At 42.7% G+C, this 27,587-nt stretch overlaps 1 protein-coding gene across 1 annotated transcript in view; it reads left to right on the top strand.

Moving 5' to 3' along the window:
• Positions 1-27,587, top strand: part of LOC146172497 (uncharacterized) — a 43,370-nt gene that overhangs the window by 2,054 nt on the left and 13,729 nt on the right. The window contains exons 2-12 of the mRNA XM_084585838.1: positions 1,015-1,131; positions 1,260-1,313; positions 1,786-1,897; positions 2,126-2,220; positions 7,781-8,411; positions 9,084-9,185; positions 9,856-9,957; positions 10,628-10,726; positions 11,381-11,482; positions 15,940-16,092; positions 20,588-20,775. Of these exons, the coding sequence (XP_084441964.1) occupies positions 1,015-1,131; positions 1,260-1,313; positions 1,786-1,897; positions 2,126-2,220; positions 7,781-8,411; positions 9,084-9,185; positions 9,856-9,957; positions 10,628-10,726; positions 11,381-11,482; positions 15,940-16,092; positions 20,588-20,775 (1,755 nt within the window). The remainder of the gene's footprint in view (positions 1-1,014; positions 1,132-1,259; positions 1,314-1,785; positions 1,898-2,125; positions 2,221-7,780; positions 8,412-9,083; positions 9,186-9,855; positions 9,958-10,627; positions 10,727-11,380; positions 11,483-15,939; positions 16,093-20,587; positions 20,776-27,587) is intronic.

Genomic DNA, 27,587 nt, shown 5'->3' with positions numbered 1-27,587 from the left:
CTCTACCGCCAGATGAACGGTGCGGTGCTGGATCGCAGGGTCCGCTCTTCGCAGCAGGGTATCCCAGGCTTCTCTACTTGTAATATTTTGTGCTATCCCAGGAGATTGTGGGCACTCCCAAATTATGTGGTCGAGGGTCCCTCTCGCCCCGCAGTGTTTGCAGATCATTGTCCCTAAGGTCTGGTAGCGCGTGAAACGCCCAGACCGGGTTCATGAACGTATTAGTCTGTAGCCGCCTCCACTCGACCGTTTCTCTATTATTTAGTCTAACATCTGGCGGGGATACCAGTCTACGTCCCAATTTATAATGGTCGATGATTTCCCCGTAATTTTGCACACGCTCGTCGTATATCCAGTGTTCGGGGGGCTTGACGGCTACCCGGAAGTAGAGAGCTCGGGCTAGCTCGTGAGCCGCCTCGTTACCAGGCGCGGCAGCGTGAGCGGGTGTCCAAATTAACTGAATTTTCCTATTGAGCGTTCTTTGGGTGAGAATTTTTGCCGTCTCCGGCGATATCCTCTCTTCCCAAAATTTTGAATCGCAGTTTTGCTGTCGCTAATTATGAACTTAGCTTCCGTTCCTACACAAGCTAGCGCTATCGCAACTTTTGAGTGACGCACCCGTCACTTCCGTTGCTGCAGGTTTCGGGAAACGGCAATATGCGACGCTGCAAGCACCTACTATATTTTAATAATAATATAATAATACTAACAATATTATGATACATCATTATCAAATAGAAGCATTGGCAAAAAAAAAAAGAATCTGCAGTTTATTGCGTCACATCCGCCATAATGCAAACGAATCATCTTCGACCACGTACACGCGCTATATCGTCCATCTTCTTCGCTCTCGCACATGCGCATTTTGCTGAGATCGCGCGGCGGCGACCTGTGAGATGTTTGCGTTCACGTTTGGTTCAGGCCACAAATGGCAAAAGTAAAGAGTTTTTGAGTGCGACATCTACTACTTCCCGAGTAATGGATGTCGAGTATAGCATGTGTGTTGCGACGCAGTTGGATTTGGACGAAGCGCTAACTGAAAGCGAGCTTCTACCTTGCCATGGCTGCGGCCAGCCGCTGAACCCTATAGAAGAACTGCCTTTATTCGAATCAGAAGATCCAGGCTTCTTGGTAAGTCATGCATATAAGCTGGGCTCATTGCGCTCTCGGAAGGCTAAATTTCTTTAATGGTATGCACGGTCTAATATCTGAGTTATTTACTGCTTTCTGATGCCGCACAAAATTGCGCATATGTCCAGATGCATCATGCCGCGGGCGGCGTCGGGAGAGGGCGACCCACTAACAGCGTCTCGGTGAGTGCAACTATGCTGTGTTCGCGCCTGTTCACGCGGAGACCAAGGAGGTAACCGCCTTGGAGTAGACGCGTTGCGTTCTCTATGTACGCAAAAAGTGATTGTTTTGATCATTGTTGTTTATTAGCAATATATATGCAACACATATATGGGAAAAAGATTACAAGCCGCGTTGTGACATTGTAATTGGCTGATCGCGTCAAAAAAATGGCCGCTGTGCTGGTTCATGCTGCTGAAAGCAGGATCAGATCATTTTAATGAAGTCTGCATGCAAAAGTTACACTTATGAGGAGTTTTAGAAATTTAATTCAGCTGGTAGTAGAACCTAGAAATTTAATTTTGCTGGCTTGGTAATAACAGCACTGCATGAACTGCAACTCTGTCTGACACTAGCTGGCAAGCAGCTAAGAGGGTGCCACAGTGGCATGTTGAGTTGACCGCATGGTGTATTAGCCTTGTAATGTATGTGCAGCATTCAATGCCAGACGTCTCGGGTGACAGTGACGAAGATTTTGTGGGCGATGGCCGGAACTCTCAAAGACCACTTTGTGTGCACACCAACACGACCTCGAAGTTCCTGGATGGTAAACTGCTACCTTTGTACTTCTGCTATGTTGTGAATCCCTGGCAATGTGCAGTTTTTATAATCATAACTTCAAGGTTTGCTTGCTCCAAACTTAAATGGTGCCATTTTAGAAACCAGCCGCCCACTATATCAAGCACTGTATTTGGTGCAATATAGCCTTAGTTGATTGTGCATTAAGAAATGCAGGATAACGTGTAGCTGTCTATTTTCTTATGAATCTGAACAGCTGATGGAGAACCCAGTGGCCTGTTAGAAAAGCCGGATGATCCGGAATCTGCCATCCTGTCCACACCCAGGAGGGAGATTGCTGACACAAAGAAGGTATAGTTGATTTGTTTGTAGTTTACCTTAATAGTTATAACGTTTTCAGCCACAGAGCTGCTCAAATGACCAGGATGTCAGGATTTCAAGCTAGCTTCATATTACAGCAATATTTACATGGCTGTTGATTTTACCAAACCATGGACAGCTTACACAGCTGACCCATTCCATCTTAAGGTTGTCCTGCATGCAACACTCACATGTGGTAATAGGTCGATGAGATCACTCATGAATTGACTCACTTGGGCTCGGTCATACTCATTCGCAAGTCATTCTCATTATTTGAGTAATGTAGATCAAGATCTAAGTCTTAAGTATGCGTGGATTGGGGTGCAGATTATGATCCGAGTCATGAGTGAGTCCAAACTCATTCATACAATGAACTCAGTTTAAGTGGGGTTTCAGGTAATGATCCGAGTTTTGAGCATACCTTTGTGAAATCAGAGTGCTTACTCGGGCTCGCGCAAAAAATTGAGGTGAATTTATGAGCTCAGTCAGAATCCCTCACACATGCTTGGGCTCACTGAACTTGTGGATTTAAACTCATTTAGCCTCAACTCGCTCTGTTATGGCTCATTCATAGTCAGCCACTCAGTATTACTCGGGATTAGCTATCCATCTGAGCTCACTCACTCCAACTCTTGATTCACTTCGACTCACAACTCATTTAAGCTCACTGGTTTTAACTCACGAATCACATTGACTCATGACTCGTTTGGGCTCAGTCACTGAGCTGAGAAATTTTTATAACCTGAGTTGCCCAATGAAGGCAGAAGTAGGAGGCTCCTTTTTTGTTTTTGGTCCAGTGGGCTGTTTTTCATGTGAGTGAAATGCCAATATGAATTTTACTATATCATCAAATGCAATCAAAGTTTGATATTTTAGATTGCCTGCAGGCATGAACAGAAAGATAGAAAGGGCTTGACTATGGCCCTATCCACATTAGTTTCTGTACTGCTGGCAATATTTATAATGTGCAAAAAGCATGACATTTGCCAGGCAGCATACATAGGAAGACTCCACAGATTTCTCTTTCTGTCAGCGAGATGTGTTGCCAAGACACAGCATCCGCAAGTGTCCCATGTGACAGTATTGTCTCCTCTCCTCTGCTGTCAATAAAGGCAAAAAAGAGACCTGCACTTACTACAAAAACAGCATGATCTTATTCAAGGCCTGCCCTCTGAACTCATAATACAAGTCCAGACTCACGATTCGAACTATAATCTAAACTTGCATGTGGGCTCACTGACAACTTAGAATCTGAATTCAGATCATGATCTGAACTTTAGTCCAGACTCAGTCACAACTCGAATTATGGTTCGAATATGAGGCTAGATTCATTCATGTCTCAGATCATGATCTCAGTGAATTTGTACCGACTTCTCGGAGCATACTGGAATGAAAGTGCGAGTTAGTCTACCTATGAGTGATTCCACGAACATGTCGCAGTAATTTAGGACTCAGGTCAAGTTCATTATCCAAGTACTGTGTGTGGGATCAAGTTCAAATTATCCAAGTCGTGAGCGAGTATGGACTGATGTTTGGGTCATGATCTCAGTTTTAATGAGTCATACTGTTGGATCAGTATCTGAGTCTGACTTGTTCGAATCATGGTATGTGTTTTTGTGATGGTGGTGTGCACCTAACTTTCTCACTTTCTGACAACAGAGGGGAGAAAAATTTATTGCTGTGGCAAAGCATCATTGAGAATGCTCCAGCTTGGCAACATCTCTTGGTAACCAAAAGATAGAATTCTTTTAAACATCTTCCTACATGTACTTCCTGGTTTACTGTGTAAATTTTGCATCCAATGAACATTGCCACTGACATGCAAGTCAAGATAGATAGACACCAAGGTAAGCCCTTTCTGATGCATTACTGCATATCACTTGCATTATGAAAAACACTCTGCCCATAGTGAACCCAGATGAGTTGTGATTAGATAAATCTGAGTTCACGAGTTGTGTGAGCATGAGCATGTGTGATACCACTGTTGATTGAGCCCACAGGTTAATCAAAATTTTGTGTGGGAGCACCTGTGTTTTTGCCGAGGGATGCAGGTGTATAACAAAATTCCAAGATGCAACAAATCCTTACACTTCTAACTTCACCCTTAAGCATTTAATGGTTTACTGCACTTGCCTACTTCAGCACTCTCAGGGCTGCACTTCCGCACCCATTTTGTATGCATGGATTATGAATGAATGACCATGCATCACACACGATGCCAGTGTGTCTGACGCTTGTTACTAACAATTGTTCACTGGCTGTAAGATTGAAAGTGCTCCAGCTTGGCAACATCTCTTGGTAACCAAAAGACAGAATTCTATGAAACATCTTTCTACATGTACTTCCAGGTTTACTGTGTAAATTTTACATCCAATGAACATTGCCACTGATATGCAAGTTAAGGTGCACAGAGGCCAAGTTAAGCCTTTTCTGATGAATTGCTGCATATCGCTTGCATTATGAAAAATGATCAGGCTATAGTGAGCCCAGATTAGTCATGAGTTGTAATTAGATAAATTTGAGTTCACAAGTTGTGTGAGCATGAGCATGTGGGATACCACTGTTGATTGAGCCCACAGGTTAGCCAAAACTGTGTGGGAGCACCTGTGTTTTTGTCAAGGTATGCAGGTGTGTAACAAATTCCAAGATGCAACAAATCCTTACACCTCTAACTTCACCCTTAAGCATTTAATGGTTTACTGCACTTGCCTACTTCAGCACTGTTAGGGCTGCACTTCCCCACCTATTTTGTATGCATGGATTATAAATGAATGAATGAGTGACCATGCATCACACATGATGCCGGTGTGCCTGATGCTTGTTACCAACAATTGTTCACTGGCTGCAAGTTATCTGCCCAGGTGTACCTCTGAAGCAATTTTACACTGCACACTGTGCACAAGAATGTCAGTACAAGTTACCCTAGCGCTGACATGTGGCAGTACAGGACGCACTGTATAATGCTTGAGTTGATCCAGCTCAAGTGTTTGGCCTTGAGTATCCTTCGGAAATTGATTATGGTGCACAAGCATAAGTGAAAAAAACAGCACCAGAATACTTTAGGTCTATATTTCTAGTTCCAATTCTGCAATGTAAATATGCAGTCCTACACTGCTAGTTTATGGTCTGTGTTTGCCCTTTCTGGTAAAATGATTCAAGTGATTATACAAATAAAATGAATAAATGAAGTGTAAGATCTGTAAGCAATTTTCGACAGTTTTCTATAACTACAGTCTGCATTTGTCTGACAAGCTTAGTAAAGATAGCCTTGATTAAGGAATAGCTGCCAAAGAGTACTTTATGGTGCCACAGTAAAACCTGGCTTATCTGGATTGCTAGACACCAGCAAATATGTCCAAGTTAATCAAATTTGAAATTATCGAATTTGCCATAAAACAAAGTGTATGGGGCATATGCATAACTTTAACATATAAGAACTGTCTTATTTTTGTTTGTTTCTTTATCAGAATTTGGGTGATAACATTTGTGTTCAATCCCATCAAGTGGTGGTGTGTACACTCAATCCAACACAAAATTTCTCGAGCACCGCGACTCTCAGGGGCCTCTTGCACAGTGTGACATTGTGGCAGCAGCTGCTTGTGATTTTCCTCATTGAGACAATTTCCATCTTCATGAGAACTTTCAATAGTATGTCGTAATAAGTCCGCATGCCAATGCCACCAACATAGTTTCAGCTTCACTGGAGTGGCAATTGCCATCATTGTGGGGCGGAACGCTAGTGCCAACAGGCCCCACACAGTCTAATAGAGCAACGGGCACTCATTTGTATCATTCGTGCGCTGTCACCATTGCACCAGAAACAATAAGGACCACGAAATCGGGCATGCAGCCAGCGCAGCCAATGAACAGCAGTGATAGGCATTTGATAGCAATACAAAGTCTTGCTACCCTGACAATGATGACGATGTTACTTTTCTCTTAAGGTGCATGGTCACCGGTGCCACCCACCCACTGCACACATGATCTGCTAGCATTATCACATTTCTTGTCTTTCAGCTTTTCTTTGTTTTATGTTGCTGCTTTTGCAGAGCAGCCCACAGACCAACTCGTCTCGCATAGGTTTCCCATTGCCTGCCTGCTGTGGATGCACATATGTGCTGTATTTCACAGTAATGCAGGAATGCCAGTAGCTCTCATCGGAGTTCTCTGAGTTGAATGATGTGCTGGTAAATGCTTCCAAGGTATTGAGCATTTGCCATTATTAAACTATAAAGTATTGCCTGGACCGTGCAGAGTCCGAGTTAACTGAATTTCTGAGTGAATGAGATCCAGATAAACGAGGTTTTACTGTACAATTATAAAGTCTCACTTCACAGTTGTGCAATTGTGCACAGTTTGCTTACATGTTGAACTTGGAAAGCTTTGGACTTCCATGAGCCTATATTCTTTCCCCCTGCTTTTTCAGTGTGTGGGTTTTGTCCATGTATTGTTCGTTTTCCAGTTTTCTCTTTCCCCCATCACCTGATTGGTGGATGGTTGGATAGGAGTGCTCTCGATGTGTTGTGTTGCTTCTGAAATGACTTCTGGAATAGTTGGAAATGGGAGCAGCGAATCTTTCAAATACCACCACATGAGTTCCTGGTCATACAGGCAATGGCTCTTGTGACGGATGGGTCATGCAACCCATTTGAACGTGCAAGTTGATCTCAGCTGAAAACTTTTATTGATGCAGATGTAAAATTTTCCTGGAAATTTTAAACATGCCAATAATTGCATGATAAATCCTTGTGCACCTCTGAAATATGTTATGAAAGGTTGAGGTTTAAAGAAATTGTGAGAAAGTTCATAAAATTCTTGCGATTGGTCTTCCTTGGTATCAAGGAGCAAGTTAGATTATCCTGCCTGTTATAGAACATAAGCTATGATATTTGGGTTCATAGTATTACTAGAGCCGAGGGACTTGTTTTACATAAAATTAATGACATATTTACATTCAGGATTCCACAGGTGGAAATAAACATCCCCAGAATATTTAAAATTTGCATCTTTATGAAAAAATTATAGGTATCTTATATGCTTCTTAGGAGAATAGCAAAAGCCTACCCTTCATCCCCAATTATTTCCCTTTCATCATTTGCCTCCTACTGGCAATAGTTGCTGTGCTACATGTAATAAATAATTAGTTTACAGGCAAGGAAAGGCACAGTATTTGTCACACTTTCAACGGCAAGTATAGTTTGGATGGTGCACCATCACTCCTGTCACATGGCATTCCGTGGCTCGCATTCAAGTGTGGAAAATGCAGATGATGGGAATGCTAGACAAGAACTAAACTCATGTAATATGACACCTTGTGCATAACTCTCGCATACCAGATTTTGTATGATGAGCTTAGAAAGGCTTTCTCTAAAATCCATTCAGAAACCCAAGCTTCTCAGGACTAACTCCCCCCCCCCCTGCTATAAATTACCGTGTTTGAAATATGCTCATTCAAACCTTTGTAGGCAATCTCTTGTTACATTCTTCGTGCAGTAGAAAATTCTAAAAGATTTTTTTGTGATTGCTGAACTGCTCTGCCCAAATGATCCAGGAGCCTGCAGAGCAATGCATTCCAACAGCAGCCAGCTCCAGCTGGACAGAAAGTGTTGCTCAAACAGCCCCGTCACTGGTGAAGCGAGACAATTCAACAGCCTACTCCAGCTGGGCAGCAGAGGGCACCGGTCAAATCGGCCAGCCACCCACAGAGGAATGCAATCCAATTGCCTACTCAAAGCAAGCACAGGGCACTTCTCATATGGTTCAACTGCCCACTGAGCAAGTCATTTCAGCAGCTCACTTCAGCCAGGCAAAGGGAAACGCTCAACTAGCCCGACCACTCAGAGAGCGATGCATACCATCGGCTTCTTCTGGCCCGACAGAGAATGTTGCTCAAATCGCCCTGCCACAAGCTAAGAGAGGCACTCCTAAAGCTCACCCCAGCTGGGTACGAAAGGACAGGGGTCAAAGGGCCCAGCCGGCCACAGAGCAATGCAATCCAACTGCCTACACCAGACAGCCAGTGGACACAGCCCATGCAGTTAAACTGTCCAGAGAACGAGATATTCCAGAAGCCTACTCCGGCCGGGGAGAGCGGTACCCTCGTGGTCACTCACAAAAGCAACAACGTCCTCATCGGCCAGCAGCACGTAAGGGTCAGCGCATCAAGCCTCCTGCGACCTCTGGTACGTTTCTGCCCTCGCTGCCACTTTCAGTGTTCTCTCTACATTCCTTTACACAGGAAGACTAGAAGCAATAAGACAAGTGGAAGGAAGTGAAAACAGGCAGTGCTCATAGCCTGAAGTGTTTCTAGTTCATAGAAGTGCAGTAAACTGTTGCATTTGGTTGCTTTTGGTTCGATTCCCAAGGCTGCTAGGTACCCAATTTGTTTCTGACCAGGTGAAAGATTTCCCCCAACCTCGTGCTTGTACCCTGTGGGATAAAATGCTCTTAAAAAGGTCTTTGGACAACCTCATCTTTGCCTCAATAGAAAGTACCTTGGGAGACCGAAATTTTTTGCAGTAGAAAAGCCCACCATGGCACTTTTTCAGGGGATTTAAAGCTGCAGTGATTCAGTCTAGTGGGAGCCACATGGAATGATTAATGGCCTCCTCAAAACTCCGCTGGCAGTATACAGCGCTTTGGGTGTATATCTTTTTGTGTATTCAAGTAAAAGGGCCTTTTTCTGGCACTCAGCCAGTTTTGCCACAAGTGCACCCAGTACTGTTGCAATGATTATATGGGATTATTGTATAGGATTCTTCTGCACTGGTAGAGTACATCATTCGAATGAAAGGTAGTGCAGCAATGTAATAGTGCAAGAAACAGCCAACAGAGCCATACATCTTTTTACGTAGACTCTGGAGAGGAGGACCCTCGTGGTCACTCGCCGAAGCAACGACGTCGGCATCGGCCAGCAGCACGCAAAAGTCAGTACATCAAGCCTCCAGCACCTTCTGGTATGTTTCTGAACTCGCTGCCACTTTCAGTGTTCTTTCTGCACTCCTTTGCACAGGAAGACCAGAAGCAATGAGACAAGTGGAAGGAAGTGAAAACAGGCAGCGCTCATAGCCTGAAGTGTTTCTAGTTCATGGAAGTACAGTAAACGTGCATTTGGTTGCTTTGGGTTCGATTGCCAAGGCTGCTAGGTTCCCAATTTGTTTCAGACCAGGTGAAAGATTCCCCCAACCTCGTGCTTGTATCCTGTGGGATAAAATGCTCTTAAAAAGGTCTTTGGACAACCTCATCTTTGCCTCAATAGAAAGTACCTCGGGAGACCAAAATTAATTTTTTGCAGTAGAAAAGCCCAGCATGACACTTTTTCAGGGAATTTAAAGCTGCAGTGATTCAGCCTAGCGGGAACCACATGGAATGATTACTGGCCTCAAAACTCAGCCAGCAGTGTACAGTGCTTTGGGTGTATATCTTATTGTGTATTCAAGTAAAATGGCCCTTTTCTGGCACTCAGCCAGTTTTGCCACAAGTGCACTCAGTACTGTTGCAATGATTATATGGGATTATTGTATAGGATTCGTCTGCACTGGTAGAGTACATCATTCGAATGAAAGGTAGTGCAGCAATGTAATAGTGCAAGAAACAGCCAACAGAGCCATACATCTTTTTACGTAGACTCTGGAGAGGAGGACCCTCGTGGTCACTCGCCGAAGCAACGACGTCGGCATCGGCCAGCAGCACGCAAAAGTCAGTACATCAAGCCTCCAGCACCTTCTGGTATGTTTCTGAACTCGCTGCCACTTTCAGTGTTCTTTCTGCACTCCTTTGCACAGGAAGACCAGAAGCAATGAGACAAGTGGAAGGAAGTGAAAACAGGCAGCGCTCATAGCCTTAAGTGTTTCTAGTTCATGGAAGTACAGTAAACGTGCATTTGGTTGCTTTGGGTTCGATTGCCAAGGCTGCTAGGTTCCCAATTTGTTTCAGACCAGGTGAAAGATTCCCCCAACCTCGTGCTTGTATCCTGGGGGATAAAATGCTCTTAAAAAGGTCTTTGGACAACCTCATCTTTGCCTCAATAGAAAGTACCTCGGGAGACCAAAATTAATTTTTTGCAGTAGAAAAGCCCAGCATGACACTTTTTCAGGGAATTTAAAGCTGCAGTGATTCAGCCTAGCGGGAACCACATGGAATGATTAATGGCCTCAAAACTCAGCCAGCAGTGTACAGTGCTTTGGGTGTATATCTTATTGTGTATTCAAGTAAAATGGCCCTTTTCTGGCACTCAGCCAGTTTTGCCACAAGTGCACTCAGTACTGTTGCAATGATTATATGGGATTATTGTATAGGATTCGTCTGCACTGGTAGAGTACATCATTCGAATGAAAGGTAGTGCAGCAATGTAATAGTGCAAGAAACAGCCAACAGAGCCATACATCTTTTTACATAGACTCTGGAGAGGAGGACCCTCGTGGTCACTCGCCGAAGCAACGACGTCGGCATCGGCCAGAAGGACGCAAAAGTCAACACATCAAGCCTCCAGCATCTGGTACGTTTCTGCCCTCGCTGCCCCTTTCAGTGTTCTTTCTGCACTCCTTTGCACAGGAAGACCAGAACCAATGAGACAAGTGGAAAAAAGTGAAAACAGGCAGCGCTCATAGCCTGAAGTGTTTCTAGTTCATGGAAGTGCAGTAAACCTGCATTTGGTTGCTTTGGGTTCGATTCCCAAGGCTGCTAGGTTCCCAATTTGTTTCTAACGAGGTGAAAGATTTCCCCCAACCTCGTGCTTGTCCCCTTTGGGATAAAATGCTCTTAAAAAGGCCTTTGGACAACCTCATCTTTGCCTCAATAGAAAGTACCTCAGGAGACTGAAACTAATTTTTTTGCAGTGAAAAGCCCAGCATGGCACTTTTTCAAGGGATTTAAAGCTGCAGGGATACAGCCCAGCGGGAGCCACATGGAATAACTAATGGCCTCCTCAAAACTCATCCGGCAGCATACAGCGCTTTGGGTGTATATCTTTTTGTGTATTCAAGTAAAATGGCCTTTTTCTGGCACTCAGCCAGTTATGCCCCAAGTGCACTCAGTACTGTTGCAATGATTATGATTCTTCTGCACTGGTAGAGTACATTGGAATGAAGGGTAGTGCAGCAATATAATAGTACAAAAAACGTAGCCAACAGAGCCATACATCTTTTTACAGACTCTGGAGAGGAGGACCCTCGTGATCCCTCACCGAAGCAACGACGTTGGCATCGGCCAGCAGCACGGAAGAGTCAGCATACCAAGCCTCAAGCACCTTCTGGTACGTTTCTGCTCTCGCAGGCACTTTTAGTTTTTTCTGCACTCCTTTGCACAGAAAGGCCAGAAGCAATGAGACAAGTGGAAGGAAGAAAAAACAGGCAGCGCTCATAGCCTGAAGTATTTCTAGTTCACGGAAGTGCAGTAAACTTGTATTTGGATGGTTTTGGTTCGATTCCCAGGGCTGCTAGGTTCCCAACTTGTTTCTGACGGGCTGGAATATTTCTTTTAACCTCGTGCTTACATCCTGTGGGATAAAAAGCTTGTAAAAAGGCCTTTGGAGAGCCTCATCTTTGCCTCAATAGAAAGTATCTCAGGAGACAGAAATCTATTTTTGCAGTAGACACTCAGCATGGCACTTATTCCAGGGATTTGATCCTGCTGTGAATCAACCCACCGGGAGCCTCAGAGAATGATAAATGGCCTCTTCAAAACTCAACCTGCAGTATACAGAGCTTTAGGTGCATATTGTTTTGTGTCTTGAAGTCCAGCGGGCTTTTTCTGGCTCTGAACTCAACCAGTTTTGCACAAGTGCACTCAGTATTGTTGAAATGCATATATAGGATTCTTATATGGGATTATTCTATTGATAGAGTACATCATTGGAATGAAAGGGTATTGTGCAGCAATATAAAAGCGCAAGAAATAGCCAACATAGCCAAACATCCTTTAACAGAGACTCTCTCCTCTCATCTTTGAGTAAATCACTGCACCTGTAGCTCATCTCCTCTAGGTTTCTCCATCAAACTTCAAAGTGGTACCTATTTGCCTATCACAAAATTGTCTAAAATGCAGAGCAGTGCAATGCAGCACTGCAACGCACTCCTGTAGTTGCAAATAATTTTTTAGTACAACATTGGAATGAAAGGGTATTGTGCAGCAATATAAAAGCGCAAGAAATAGCCAACATAGCCAAACATTCTTTAACAGAGACTCTCTCCTCTCATCTTTGAGTAAATCACTGCACCTGTAGCTCATCTCCTCTAGGTTTCTCCATCAAACTTCAAAGTGGTACCTATTTGCCTATCACAAAATTGTCTGAAATGCAGAGCAGTGCAATGCAGCACTGCAACGCACTCCTGTAGTTGCAAAGAATTTTTTAGTACAAAGTGTCATGGCACCATTTACCACACAGCTCCTCAGCATCCTCTGTGGGACTGCAGTGATGAAATTGACAAGATATATCGTCCACACTAAGAACAGATTAGTACGAAGCAGCAGGAATTGTGTAGTGTTTGCTTTTCATTTCGTGGAGTGACCTGCGAGACATGAGAAACTTTAGCTGACAGTTTGCGAGTCGAGATAGTATAATTCCATCGCGAGGTTTGTCAAGACTGAGCAGTCACCAGCATAGAGCACATTTTGTTCATACATCAGTGGCCAAGATCTGAGGCTGCTCATCCCGGAATGGGGATAGTAGTTGTCGGGGGACCCCTATGGTGGGCTGCCTTAATTTTTCATTCGTGACTGAAGGTGATAGGTTACAGTTAGGTTGTATGCTTACAGTTGTGTCAGTGGTGGAACTACTGTGCTAATAGTGCCAAACCGCCAAATCATAAATCCTGCTACATACTGCTACAAAATTATTTTGCCTACTTCTGCACTCCACCTGCATCGAGAGTCGCTGAATAACTCCGCTGACAGCGAAATCGAAATGCCCCGAAATTAAAACTGATATTGGCTCGCAACGCTGTGTGAGGCAGAATATTTTTGCAGATCCCGGGCCATGGAGGAAGGAAGTTCTGTCCAGGACATGGAGGCAGGAAGTTCTTTCCTTCCTCCATGTCCTGGGTAGACAATCACGTGACACAAAATTGATGTTTGTCTACGTCACTTTTGTATCTCCTGCTGGTGTTTATATATTTTTTTCGATCTACTGGGAGCGAGTGAGAAGGGGTTGCAAGATATTTCTCAAGTTCAAAGCACGGGTGAAGGGGGGAAGGGTGAAGAGGGGCTGGCAAGCTGCCCATCGAAGGGTCAAAGCACGTTCGAACGTGTGATATGTGCGTGCGTGTGTGTGTGTGCACAGGATGTGCAAGCAGGCTGGCAAGCGCATATTGTGCGGTTTCAAACGAGTAACGGTTTAACCTCCTGCGGCAAACCAGAGCTGGAGCAGTTGCATGCTTGCTTCCCTTTTTTTTCATACCAGTGAGATATAGACTGCGATGGCCTTAGTAGCAGTGGATGGAGCTTTAAGGATTTGATTGCTTTTGTTCACGCGCACTGGACTCTGTTGGCTGCATTTGTACCTTAATTTCAACCCCTTAAGATACAAAAGCAGCCAACAGTGCAGTGGTAAGACGCCCGACTACTGTGCCGGAGTACCCAGGTTCAAACCCGACCACGTACGGGCTGCATTTCTATGCAGGCGAAATGAAGCGTCCATGCACTGGGCAATGTCAGTGCACAGTAAAGATCCCCATGGGGTTGAAATTATTCGGTAGCCCTCCACTATGACTCCTCTTTCTCCCTTTCCACTTTCACTCCCACTTTCCTCCTTTCCCTTACAGCACAGTTGAGGTGTCAACAGAAAACAAGTGAGATAGTTACTACGCCTTTCCCTTCCTATAAATCAAACCCCTTATGTGGAACATCTTTTATAATTTCACAGCTTAACTCACGTGCAGGTATACAATATATTTGCAGCTCCGCATATGGTCAGTAAATACCCTTGGACATTTTCACTAAGCATACGCAGAATTGCTGCAGTGCGCTGCAAAGAATCAGAGTCATGACTTTGACTCCCTGCGTGGCTTTGACTAACCAGCCACCCCACCAAACCACCGGAAGCACAAGAACGAAAGCAAAGATTGCAAATAATGCACGGAATCGGCACTCACTCTACAACCCGTGCCTCGCGGCTTTTCACTGAGCAGAGCAAGCAACATGAGGGGGGACTCTCCCACCCAGGACCTGCAAAAATATTCTTCCCTATTTTCCTGCAATCAGCACGGGTCTTGAAGAAAGAAGGCACCTCGACTTTACCGTGATGTACAGGATAAGGACACAAATACAGCCAGAAACAGGAATAGGTACAGGAAGAGATCAGGCTCGTCAGGAATATGAGCACCAATGCACGGGGTGGAAGCGCTGCTCCAATTGCTCTAATCTGCTCCAAACTGCTTTCCCTGCTCCATCCTGCTCCAAAATGCAATATTGCTCCGAGACTGCTCCAAACTGGCGGCCTTGATGTCCCAAAGATGCTCAAAAATGCTTGAGCCAAATCCACCCCTGTAGACCTCCATGTTTACAAACAAGGTGATCGAGGTGGTGCTGCAGTCTGCGATCCCACGGTGGGCAAAGCGTACGGGAGCGGCACTGGCGCCAATCTTATCAAGGTTCGTTGCTGTGGTCTGAAGGTGCCTTTTTGGCGAACAAAATAACCAATTCTCAGGAATTTATTCAATAAGCCCGGACATAGGATCAAAAACTTATGTAATACCCCATATCTGGAGGCTTTGAGCAGTATTCTAAATAAATAAATACATTGGTAGATTTCCTCAAGAAAGGGAGCGAAAATGTCATGCCCATTCACCTGGACTCCAAATTAGTATCACTGCTCAAGTACATTGAAGTAGTAGACTCGACAGTTGAATCCATCAAATCAAAATAGGTAAACACATTAGGTCAGACTAGATGTTGAGTTATGAAGTGCACCAGCAAGCATTACGTCTACTGCAGGTCTGATCCTAGTGGTTGCTTAGGCCAGCCTGTGATATATATATATATATTTACATGCTTTGGTCTTCAGTCTTTTTAGAGATGAGTGTGAAGTTGGAAAGGCGTCGAACATGCAAAAATGAATCAGATTGTAGATTTTGTAGTTCAGAAAAAGATAATGGCAATTATCAAAGGTGTTTGACCTAAGAAGCATGCTCCAAATCACGTTTTGTTGCTCCAAAGCCGCTCTAGAATGTGTTTATTACTGCTCCCAAAGCTGCTCCAAAATGCTCGAGCCTGCTTCCACCCCTGAATGCTGCTTTTCTCAAAAGGTGTCAAGTCTGAAAATTTGCAGATGTTGAAAGTGGACAAGCCATTCTGAAGAATGGACAGTAAAGGCTTACAGTGGCACTGTCCAATCTGGAGAGACTGCATTTAAGCTTGAAACTGGTTTTTGCATGGCTATGGTGATTATAAACATCTGAGCAATTGGGGTCCAGAATAAAACAAACCTTTATTTAAGCATCTCGACATTTGAAATTTAGCTACAAAAGGTTTTTTTTTATACAAAAGCTAAAATTTTGCTACAAAATGCCATTTTTTCTGTTGCAAAATTTGAAATTTCTCCTACAAACTGCGATTTGATCTTCTACAAAAGCTGTTACACGAAGCCACTGAGTTGTGCGTGTGTAGGGGGAGGAAGGAGGAGGGAAACATGTTTCTAACTGATAGCCTTATGCATGGCAGCCTCGCTTGCGCACTGTGAAAATTGGTAAACTACAGCGTGCTTCCATTATGCAGGCAGTTCCACAAGTAAAAGACGGCAAACATTCGATCCCAGCACTTATATCTTCCCTGGCACCCTCGACCCATGGGTTTTATCCTTATCCCAACCACGATATGAGTACAACTCAGAGGAGGAGTATGAAGCATACCTCAAGGAAAAGCAGGCTGGTAAGTAAACATGTGCAGTTATGTCACATGTTTGAAAAGCTGCTGAACAGAGGTAGAGACACTCACAATTGAATATTATGAGAGCATATTGGGCTCGTACCAAATAGACATTGAATGTGGGCTTTGAAGGAGGCACTCACAGTTGAGCATTATTATGAGAGAGCGTGCTGGGCTCCTTCCGAAAAGTCATCACTGAAAACTTGCTGTTCTCTACTTTGAATGGGGGCTTTGAAGGACAAAGAAAATGCATCGGTGAAACAAATGTGCCACCCTCATGCAGTGGCTACCACAACTTAGACGTGATACATTGTTACCTAAGGAAATGGTGCCTCTGCATTTAGTTGTGAACTGCATGTTTACTTGTATTTCGGTTTCAGCAGCTGGGAGATGGCATGACATCACAATCAAGTCTTAACATGCGGCATGACAAAAACCACCATATAATCATCGAATTTTCACATGGAGTGGTTGCTGTTATTGAGACGGGCAGCTTTATTATTGCAGTGAGTTCAAACCATACAGGAATGATATCAGTTTTTTTTATTCCTCACCTGACATGCACTTGACTTTGGCGTCACAGCCATTGCTCAGCCATGGAAACCGAAACAGGCGAAAAAAATTCGATTATAATTTATTGAGTAAGCATAGATCAATATTACATGCTAATCCATGCACATTAATGTAATAGGCATTATTACAAAGGATAAGACACAAACCTAGAAAATGGGTGTCTATACTTTTAACATAAAGCTGACCTGTCTGTTAATTGGTTTAGTGTGAGAACATGGGCTATGCTTTGCATTGTTTTTTCCCCATTTTGAGAAAGCCACTGAGCACAAACATACCTGTTCTTCACACGCAGCAGAAATACTCCCATGTTGCAGGTGATGCCTTGTTATAGGGACACTGTATACAGTGTATTCCACTTACAATGATACCAAATATGACGATATATTGCTTATAACGATCAAATTATTGGCGGTATATCGGATGCAACAATAGTTTTATTGCCACTACCCAGGTAGTTGTTAACGCGAAAAATGCCTGAATGTGTAAAAATACTAAAAGAATGACGGGAAAACTTGACACACGGTGAAAAGAAATAACCACTATCATGGTAATAACTGCCAGTCACCGCGCAAGGGTGCGGCTGTATCGCCATTGCCAATTGTATGTCTGTGAAAGATGGCGCCGACCACAGTAACGGCACGATAGCTCTGAAATGAAATGGCAGATTCATCAGGATTTTGAGGTTGGAAGCCTCACAAAAAATATAGTCATTTGCACTCAACGATCTTACCAATTATCAAGGTAGGGGATGTCCTGCAGTTCATCCAATTGCTAATTAGCTTCATGCACATAAAAAGGACTGCTGCCAGTTAATGACCTGGACGCGATGCTCACTGATTGTCAGGCTTCAGCTGTTCCTGAAATGAGTGCGAATTTGCATCTTTTTTTTAAACTATACTTAATATATTTTATGACTTCATATATCCTGTAATAAACTAGTTAGCACTCTATACAATTAATAGCATTGTTCAACTCAATTTAGTCATTGCTGGTAAGGAGGCAAGTTTGCTTGCATTAGAAAATACGTCAGTTGTGTTTTTTGTTTTTCTTTTTTCCAGCTCAGATACAATGATAATCGGTTAGAATGATAGAATTTTCCATCTTTTTCAGTATCGTTATAGACTGCACTGTATATCCGTAACTTGTAATATGGGACAAATGTCTGACATGACTGTCAATTTCAATTCAGAGAGTGAAGGTAGAAACAGTTTGATAACCACAAGTATCTCATTCGTTAGCTATCTCTTTTATGAGGTTTAACATCTCAAAGTGACTGAGGCTATGAGAGATGCCATCGTGGAAGGCTCCTGAATTTGAAGCCACCTAGTATCTTCGCTAGAAGTGATGCCACAGAACAGAGGCACCTTGCTTTTTGACCCGATCAAAGCGGCTGCCACAGCTGGGATACAACAAAGACTGAGTCATTCACATGTAGTCACTGCAGGCTTCCATCGATTGAGCCATTTGTATAAGGGACGAGGTAAGACTGCACAGAGAGCACTGCACTAGACTGTCAGGTGCACTGTCGTGCAGCTAAACTATCTGGGGGAAGGAAACAGTTGCGGATGCTTGGTCCAGGTAGCCAAGAAAGGCTGTCGCCAAGTTTAGTTACCACTTCAGTATTACATTGCATCTGCAGATATTATGTAAATAATGTAATTTTATTTATAAAACAAAGCACATAGTACATCTAAAACAAACCTGAATTTGGCCATATGTGTTGTATGGAAATTTGGGCTGCTTAGTAGTTGATGCTGTAAGGGCATTGACAGTAGAAAGCGTAGAGTGAAAATGCAAATGCAGTATGGACTTCAATGCAGGTGATGCAGCAGTTTAGGACGCTTGGTATACAGATGCATATTTACAAGTGTTACTTTTAAAACACAGCCAGAAAGAAGCTAAGGAAAAAAATCGTAAGTGGGGTTTGAAGCCTTCAGAATAGTAAAATATTGAACAAGACATCACAGGAAATATTGAATATAGCATGTATTCTGTGTCCATGTTTCTTTCTCAGATTCTCCTGCACTTCAAGTTCTTTACTGAGTTCTTTTGCATGTGGGTACATGTGCATGAGGTCTTATCACTGCTAACAGTATGGCAAATCTGCATTCTGCAACATTGAAATGTTACAACCTCGAAATTTGTCTTCTCACTAATAAAGAAACCATAACATTTCACAGATTGTTAACAAAAAAAAACAGGGATGGAAGTGGACATTAATTGAGTGATTGGTACGCCACCACTTGTATAGTTTTCATTTCACTGTCATTGTTGCTCTTCTCAACTACAAGTCCCCATCATTTTATTCATTGGATGGCACGTTTGGCTGCCACCGTCAGCATCCACAATGGATGAAGGAAACAACGGCCAGCAACTCGATATGCTGACTTTCCTCACTTTCTCTGTGTCAGTGACAGCAAGAACAGGGCCCTTCAGTGCACCAGATAAAGTTAAGCGTGCTTCACTCTGCACACCATCGCTTGTACTGCAAATGTGAGAATGCTCGCCTTGGTTGGTGTGTGCGCGGTGTCCGAGTGGGAAGGGAGGTTTACAGGCAGATTGGGATGACTGCTTTTTTTTCCAAGCTTTAAGGGAATAAATGCAATAATTGTACTGCTGTTTCTATTTGGAACGGGTGACACGCAGCATTCAGGGCACATTTTAGGGCAAGGTTACAACTGCATCTGATTTTTGCTGAGTGCATGTTGTGCAGACACTCCTGCTGCCTAGTGGCAGTTTCCCTCAACACTACATTTGCAGACCTCAGCTGTACTCCCCAGCAAGTAATGCACTCTGATTCCATCCTCATTCACAGTGGCCATGTGCTCTATCTGTCTTCCAGTCAGTGCTCACCTTCACAAACGCTCTCCGGTGCACCTTTGAGAATATGCCTCATTTGACCATTCGAGCTTGTGGGCAGTTTTTTTGTAGTTTCATTTTGAGCCGTCAATAAAATTTCGCTTTGTTGCAAGTGTGGTGTGATGCAGTTGGTGCACTTAAGCTAAAAATTTGTGTTCTGTAACACAAAGTTGTGAAAACCAAAATACTTTGTTACTTCAGAGATTTGATTGCATGCAGTGCATTATATTGAGGCCTAATTATATGCCCACAAAGTATTGTGAGGCTAGTACATAACCTGAGACATTAGCTTCTTCCTGTAGCATTATTTTATTCCAGGAGGGCTTTTTTCTGACCAATAAATAAAACCTTTCTTTTTGCTGCTACTATGCGAGCACTCACCTGTTTTTCAAAGGGTGACAATTGCACGTAGTATTTTGAATGATTGGGATATCTTAAAGCTTTTAGTCCTAACTTGATGCATTTTACATGATTACTGTAGCATTGACACCCAGCAGAATGGTTCTGTCATCAATGTGTACACATTTCCTTGCACAAGCAACAACTTGCAATGCAGTCGCCATTATCTCCAAGTAATGGGTGGGAAAATCTCAACATTTATTTCTCAAAATCTCAAACATAGTCACTAAATACTTCTCAAGTTGCTCTGAGTGGAGTGGAGGCTGCAGGCTCTAGAGCAGTGCTGCTGTCGATGGCACCGTGTTGTGCCTGTGCTTTCTGCTTGGCTGTGAACTTGGGGGATGGAGCATACAGATGGCACCACAGTGTATGTGTCTACATAAAAATGTTGCTGGTGTGTCGTGCATGTACCTTCTGCTCTACAGTGAGCTTGTGGGATGGGTCATAGATGGCTCTGCAATGTATGTCTTCGTCAGGATGCTGTGTTGACTTACTACTGGAAACATTGTGGCTGCACTGTTGACGGCATGCACTGTATGGTTCCAATTGGCTATTCATCAGTGCTTGTGAAGGGACCTGGGAGCTTGTGGTAGACAGTGTCCTCTTAGGAGCATGTGGTGCAGTAATGCCGGGAACAGAGCTCTAATGTTGGTGTGTGTTGTGACAGCACGTGTTGCAGAGGAGCGTGCTAAGGAATTGGCCTGCACATCATCGTCAGTTACTTCTGGGAAGCAGAAAGAAGTTAACTTGGCTGATAATAGCTCCACAATCGCTGAGCCATCAATGAGCAGTGGAACCTCCGCCGACCTTGTCAACATTTGTGTTGATGCTGAAGAAGTGCAAAGGCTGACTCATGTGAGTGCAGTGCATGTCCAATTTGTAGTTTCTTCATACCCTATTTTAACTTGTTGAATGTCCAGTGTTATGATGTCATGTAATAGTAGGTAAAAAACAATAGAAAATTGACCAACATACAAAGGCCACTGCATGGGTACCATAGAAACCAGAGTAAATAATGATTTCACATGGTAAACAATGTTGAGGCATTGGATGTGAATAAAATAATTCAATTAAAACAAATTGAATGACCTGCATTCTGCTGAGGTGTCCAGAACTTTCTAAAAATTATTTTGGCTGTTTAGGTAAATTTCTAAACTTGGTAGCTCACCCAATTCATTGCAAATCTAGACCTCAAAAAAAACCACTCACAGAGTGCTTTGTTGTGTGCTTGGTCTTGTGGTTCTTTATGTTTGCACTGCAACTCACACAGAAAGAAGTTTTAATGTAGCTTATTCTGGCATGTCTACTACAGGCAGGCGAATATGTCTACTTAGGACAGGTAGTAACCGCAGATCCGGACCTTGAAAAGGAAATAACAAGAAAAATAAGAATGGGATGGAGCGCATTTGGCAAACACTCGCAGATTATGACTAGCAGCTTACCGGTATCGCTCAAGAGGAAAGTATACAACAGTGCCTGTACTCACCTATGGGGCTGAAACGTGGAGGCTAACCAAGAGAGTTCTACTTAAGTTGAGGACAACCCAGAGGGCTATGGAATGAAAAATGGTAGGGGTAACATTAAGAGATAGAAAGCATGCAGAGTGGGTCAGAGAAATAACTCAAGTTACCGACATTCTAGTGGAAATTAAGAAGAAGAAATGGACATGGGGAGGACATGTAGTGCGAAGAGAGGATAACCGATGGTCGCTGAGGGTAACAAACTGGATTCCAAGGGAAGGAAAGCGTAGCAGGGGGCGGCAGAAAGTTAGGTGGGCGGATGAGATTAAGAAGTTCGCAGGGGTCAAGTGGATGCAGCTAGCACAGAACCGGGTTAAGTGGAGAAATATGGGAGAGGCCTTCGCCCTGCAGTGGGTATAATCAGGTTGATGATGATGATGATTCAGGCATGTACTAATGCTTGCTGTAAATGCTACCTCCTGTGCATGCTACGTGTTGCATGGATTTTGTATTTATATACTTCTATAAAAGGACTTTGAAGGCATCACTCTAAAGAACATATTCAGGTTATAATGCAACTTTTTCATGCCAGCTGCCGCAGAGGACTGAGAAAGGAAGAAATGAAAATGGCAAGCAAACCCACTGAAACAACACATACATGAATAGTGTTTGAAAGAGAACACTTCAGAAATGCCTACAGTTTCATTAACCACTGCTGGCAGTTGAGGTTCAAGCCTTGAAATGGCATTAGTCATGTTCTAACTTGAATTAGTCTTTTTTTCTTTGCACCATCATAAGGCATTGCAAATTTTTTTTTGGGCTCATGCCAGAATGAATTATACTTTCTTGAAATATATAGTTCATAGCCAGCAAAGCACATGCAGTACATTTCACTTGCAGTAAACATGATATCAGGAAGAAGAAATAGTGACTTTTTACATCTATAGCAACGAAGCTCCTACAAAGATCAGAAAACCTACAATACAAAAAATTAGAGGAGATTTCAACCCTTGTATTTATTGTGGGAAGTGAGCATAGAACCTTGTAGCTATTGGCAGAGCTGAACACCACGAAGTGCTTAACTGTCTTTTGCTCACACTGCATTGCATGTTGTCATCTTCATCAACTTCTATCCATGCATAATAGGTCCAAGCACTGTTACCTCATCGATATATTAAGGTGTGTTATCCCCAAGTCAGCAATTGTAATGGAACCTCTATACCAAATCTCAATGTAACGAAATTCAAGATGTAGGGCATTTTATACTGTCAATCTCTGCCCTATCGAAAACCATATATGCTTTTTCGCAATTTAATGAAGTAAATTTAGGCCATGCTTTCAATTTATTGAATGCCTTGCGTATTGCATTCGTATCTGCAGCCACCTTGACAGTGGGATGAGAACTGAAACTATTCGAGACACACCAGATTTTGCATTTCCCAGACATTGACATAAGTTTGAGGGGAGTGTTCAGCAGACTAGAAAAAGCATACTTCTTTTTTTACGACAGTTCTTCATGCTTCCACCCCTTTGGTCATCAAAAAAAGCATAAGGTCATGACACAGGCTTTTAACTTCATTCACTTCAAAAGGAGTTTGCTGCTACACGTTCTATCAATTTTGTGGCAGTGGTGACAGTGCCCACTCCAATTGCTATGTGATAAAGGGAAGGCACTGAGCAACCAGACCAGCTAAGCTTCACCCCACTACTGGAGCTAATGACACCATGAAGTTCTCACTGTGCAGTCTTCGCGCCCTGCCAATAAATATGCTAGAACGCGACAGCACATATCAGAGGATTGCACTAACAAATAGCGTTTTTTTTTTGTTTTGTTGGCAACAAAAGTATAAGGCAAGTTCAGGACAAGTGTAAATTTGGTGCATATACGTGAGGCTTGAACTTAAAATTACCCCACAAAAGTAGCCGTGCTGGCACGAATGATAAGCTCGCTGTTTGCTTATATTACCCATTATCCTCCTGATGCACAAAACAATATCTGGTACCTTTATTTGCACTATTACTGCTAAACATTCCTGCTTAATTCCCAAATTCGCAATATATAAGTTCTTATCTACTATTAGTGTTCGACTAACCTGTTGTTTTGTTTGAGCAGCTAGAGCATGGAAACTTTGGCATAATGAAACTTGAGATTTACAAATTTTCGGCTGTCAGTATATGTAGGTTTGACTGTACACCAATCTTTACCTTAGGCCATACCTTAATGCCCTAGACCTAAACTGAAAGCAAAATTAAGAGCTACATGCTTTCACACCACTTTGCATTTGGTCAAGTTAGCATTTGTCATCATGCTTTAGCACTTCGGCATTTGCCTAACTTAGCCAGCTTAACATTTGGCAATGTCGGCTGCAATTTTATTCACTAAGTATGTCGTATGTCAGGCAACTTCAGATCGATAGCGCGGACAAAGGACTAAGAATGAGTAGACACACACAGCATTAACTTCCATCAATTTTATTTATTTATTATTTTTATTTATTTATACTGTAAGCCTTTTGACAGGCTCATACAGGAGTGGGTAAAAAAGTCACAATTTCACAGACAGTTTACAATAGATGAGTGATTCCACAAACATATGGCAGTAATTTCGGACTTGGGTTCATTTCATCTTATCTGTGTCCTGGGTGTGGATTTAAGCTCAAATTATTATCGAAGTTGTTAGCAAGTACGAACTAACATTTGGGTAATGATCTGAGTTTTAATGATTCTTTACTCACTTTTCGATTAGTCTTTGACTCATATTCTGATCATAGTGTGCATTTTGGTGATGGGGGTGCATACCTAATTTTTCTTACTTTCTCACAATTGAGGGGAGAAAAATTCATTGCTTTGGCAAAGCACCATTGAGAATGCTCCAGCTTAGCAACATCTCTTGGTAACCAAAAAAGAGAATTCTATGAAACATCTTCCTACATATGCTTCCACATATACTCTGTAAATTTTTCATCCAAAGAATGTTGCCACTGACATGCAGGTCAAGGTGGACAGAGGCCAAGTTAAGCTCTTTCTGCCTTTCATTCCTGCATATCACTTGCATTATAAAATACGATCAGCCCAGAGTGAGCCCAGATGGGTTGAGTAAATAAATTTGAGCCCACAAGTTCTGTGAGCATGGACATGCGTGATACCACAGTTGATTGAGCCCACAGATTAACCAAAATTTTGTGTGTGAGCACCTGTGATTTTGCCAAGGTATGCAGGCGTGTAACAAAATTTCAAGATGCAACAAATTCTTACATGTCTAACCCCACACTTAAGCATTTAAGTTTACGGCACTTGCCTACTTCAGCACTGTCAGTGCTCCAGTTCCACACCCATTTTGTATGCATGGATTATTAATGAATGAGTGACCATGCGTCACATATGATGCCAGTGTGCCTCCTGCTTGTTACAGAAAGTTGTCTGTTCACTGAATGCAAGTTATCTGCCCAGGTGTACCTGTGAAGCATCAACTGCTTCAAAACCTTTCTCTTTCTAACATGTTTTTGATTTCTCTGCCTTTCTATACATGTTGGCATTAATGAGAAACATGTCATTTACTGGTAAGTCGATAATGTGCATGCCAGAATCACCCTAACAGTAGTTGTATTTGTGGTCATCCCGCATTAAGTGCTATCTCTGTGCCACTGGGAAAGGCTACCTGCTATCCATTTCGTTTTTTATGTGTGGCTGTTTGTGTCCCCTCTGCATTGTTAGCATGATGCACTGTAAGGACCACTTCTTTTTGCTTGCTTTCACAATTTTACATTGTGCACAATTGCACGAAATGTCTGTATAACTGTAACAGCCTAGAACTGCCCTGTTGCAGTACAGGGGCACTGTGTAATGCATGAGTTGATTGAGCACAATTCTTTGGCCTTGAGTAGTCCTGAGAAATTGATTATATTGCACAAGCATTAGTGAAAAAAACAATATCAGTAAATGTACTATATTGTAGGCCTATATTTCTAGTTCTACTTCTGCAATGCAAATGTGTTCTTCTCCACTGCTAGTTTCAGCTTTGTGTTTGCCCTTTCTAGTACATGGATAGAAGTGATTATAAAAATAAAATGAATAAACAAAGTTTGAGGAATACATAGAAATTTTTTACCTTTTTCTGAACCTACACGTTCTGTGTTCTAATTCGTGCCAAGTTTCGTAAATATAGCCTTAATTAAGGAATAGCTGTTAAAAAGTACTTTATGATACTACAGTAAAACCTTGTCAATATGAAGCGCAAGAGACCGGCATAAATTCAGTTAACCATAATTCGGATTATCGTATTTAGCATAAAAAGGAAACAAAATGTACTGGGCATACACTTACCTTTATTGAATAAAAACTGCCTTATCTTTGTTTATCAGAATTTGTGCGATAACAATTGCTTTTCAGTCCCATCAAGTGGTGGTGTGCATGGTCTATGTCACATGATCCAACGCACATTGTGGCAGCAGCTGCTTGTGACTTTTCTCATTGAGACAATTTCCAGCTTCATCGAGACCTTCTGATAATATGTTGTAATTGGTCAGCATACCAACAATGGCAACATCGTTGTAGCTTCACTGGAGTGGCGGTTGCTATCATTGTGGGGCTAACGGAAGTGGCAACAGGCCCTAGACACAGTCCAATAGAGCAACGGACACTCACTCGTATGATTCATGCACTTTCACCATTGCACCAGAAACAATAAGAACAATGAAATCAGATGTGCAGCCAGCTTAGCCACCAGACTGCAGTGACGGGTATGACAGCAATACAAGGTCTTGCCATCCTGACAATGATGGTGTTGAAGTGGTTTCTCTCTTTGAAGTGCACAGTCACCGGTGCCACCTAACCACTGCAAACATGATTCGCTAGCGTTATCACAATTCATGTCTTTCAGCCTTTCTTTGCTTATGTTGCTGCTTTTGCTGAGCAGCATGCAGACTGACTCGCCTCGTGTAGGTTTCCCATTGCCAGCCTGCTGTGGATGCACATACGTGCTGTATTGCACAGTAACACAGGAATGTCAGTAGCTCTTATCAGAGTTCTCTGAGGAAACCAATGTGTGGGTAAATGCCTCCGGGCTAATGAGCGTTTGCCGCCATTGAACTATACACAGTCCTGCTGGGACTGTGCAGCCTGTCCAAATTGACTGAATTTCCGAGTGAATGAGATCCAGATAAACGAGGTTTTACTGTATGCTTCTAAATTCTCACTTCACCTGAAATGCATGCAGTTGTGCAATTATGCGCAGTTTTCTTACATGTTGAGCTTGGCAAGGTTTGGGCTTTCATGAGCTCACTCTGTCCCTCTGCTTTTCAATGTGTGCGTTTTGTCCATGTCTTGTTTGTTTTCCAGTTCTTCGTTTCCACCCTCAACTGATTGGTGGATAGTTGCATATCAGTGTTCTCAATGTGTTGTGTTGCTTCTAGAATGGCTTCTCTACTGTGTTAGCCGAATGGTTGGCAATGAGAGCAGCGATTCTTTCAAATAACATCACACGAGTTTCTGGTCGTACACACAGTGGCTCTTGTGACTGATGGGTCATGCAACCCATTTTAACATGCAAGGTATTCTTAGGCTGAAAATATTTATTGAAACATGTAAAACTTGCTCGAAATTTATAAACATGCCAATAAATGCACAAAAAATTCTTGAACATCTCTGCAATCTTATGAGAGGTTGAGGTTTAAAAAAATTGCAAGAAAGTTGCTAAACTTCTTGCTATCAGTCTTCTCTGGTATCAAAAAGCAAGTGAGATTATCCTGTCTGTTACAGAACATGAGTGTAACATTAGGATTCATAGCATTATAAGAGCAGAGGGACTTGTTTTACTTCAATCATTGGCATATTTGGATTCAAGATTCCGCAGATGGAAATAAGCATCCCTGGAATATGTCAAATTGCATCATGAAAAAATATTAGGTCTCTTTGATGTTTTTTAAGAGGAGAATGGCAAAAGCCTACCCTTTCTCCCCAATCACTTCCCTTTAATTGTTTGCCTCCTACTGGTATTAGTTGCAGGGCTACATGTAGTGGGTGTCATGTGGCACGCATTCAAGTGTGAAATTGCAGATGATGGGAATGCTAGACAATAGCTAACCTCGTGGAATATGACAAATCTTGCGCATAACTCACGCATGCCGGATTTTGTACGGTGAGCTTAGAAAGCCTTTCGCTTTAAATTTTCATTCCAAAACCGTAGCTTCTCTAGTCCACCTCTCCCCC

Source organism: Amblyomma maculatum, unplaced genomic scaffold, assembly GCF_055883805.1.
Source record: "Amblyomma maculatum isolate TAMU_Amacu unplaced genomic scaffold, ASM5588380v1 scaffold_13, whole genome shotgun sequence".
NCBI lineage: Eukaryota > Metazoa > Arthropoda > Arachnida > Ixodida > Ixodidae > Amblyomma > Amblyomma maculatum.
Note: the sequence above shows the minus strand (reverse complement) of the source record. Positions and strands in the feature narration are given on the sequence as shown.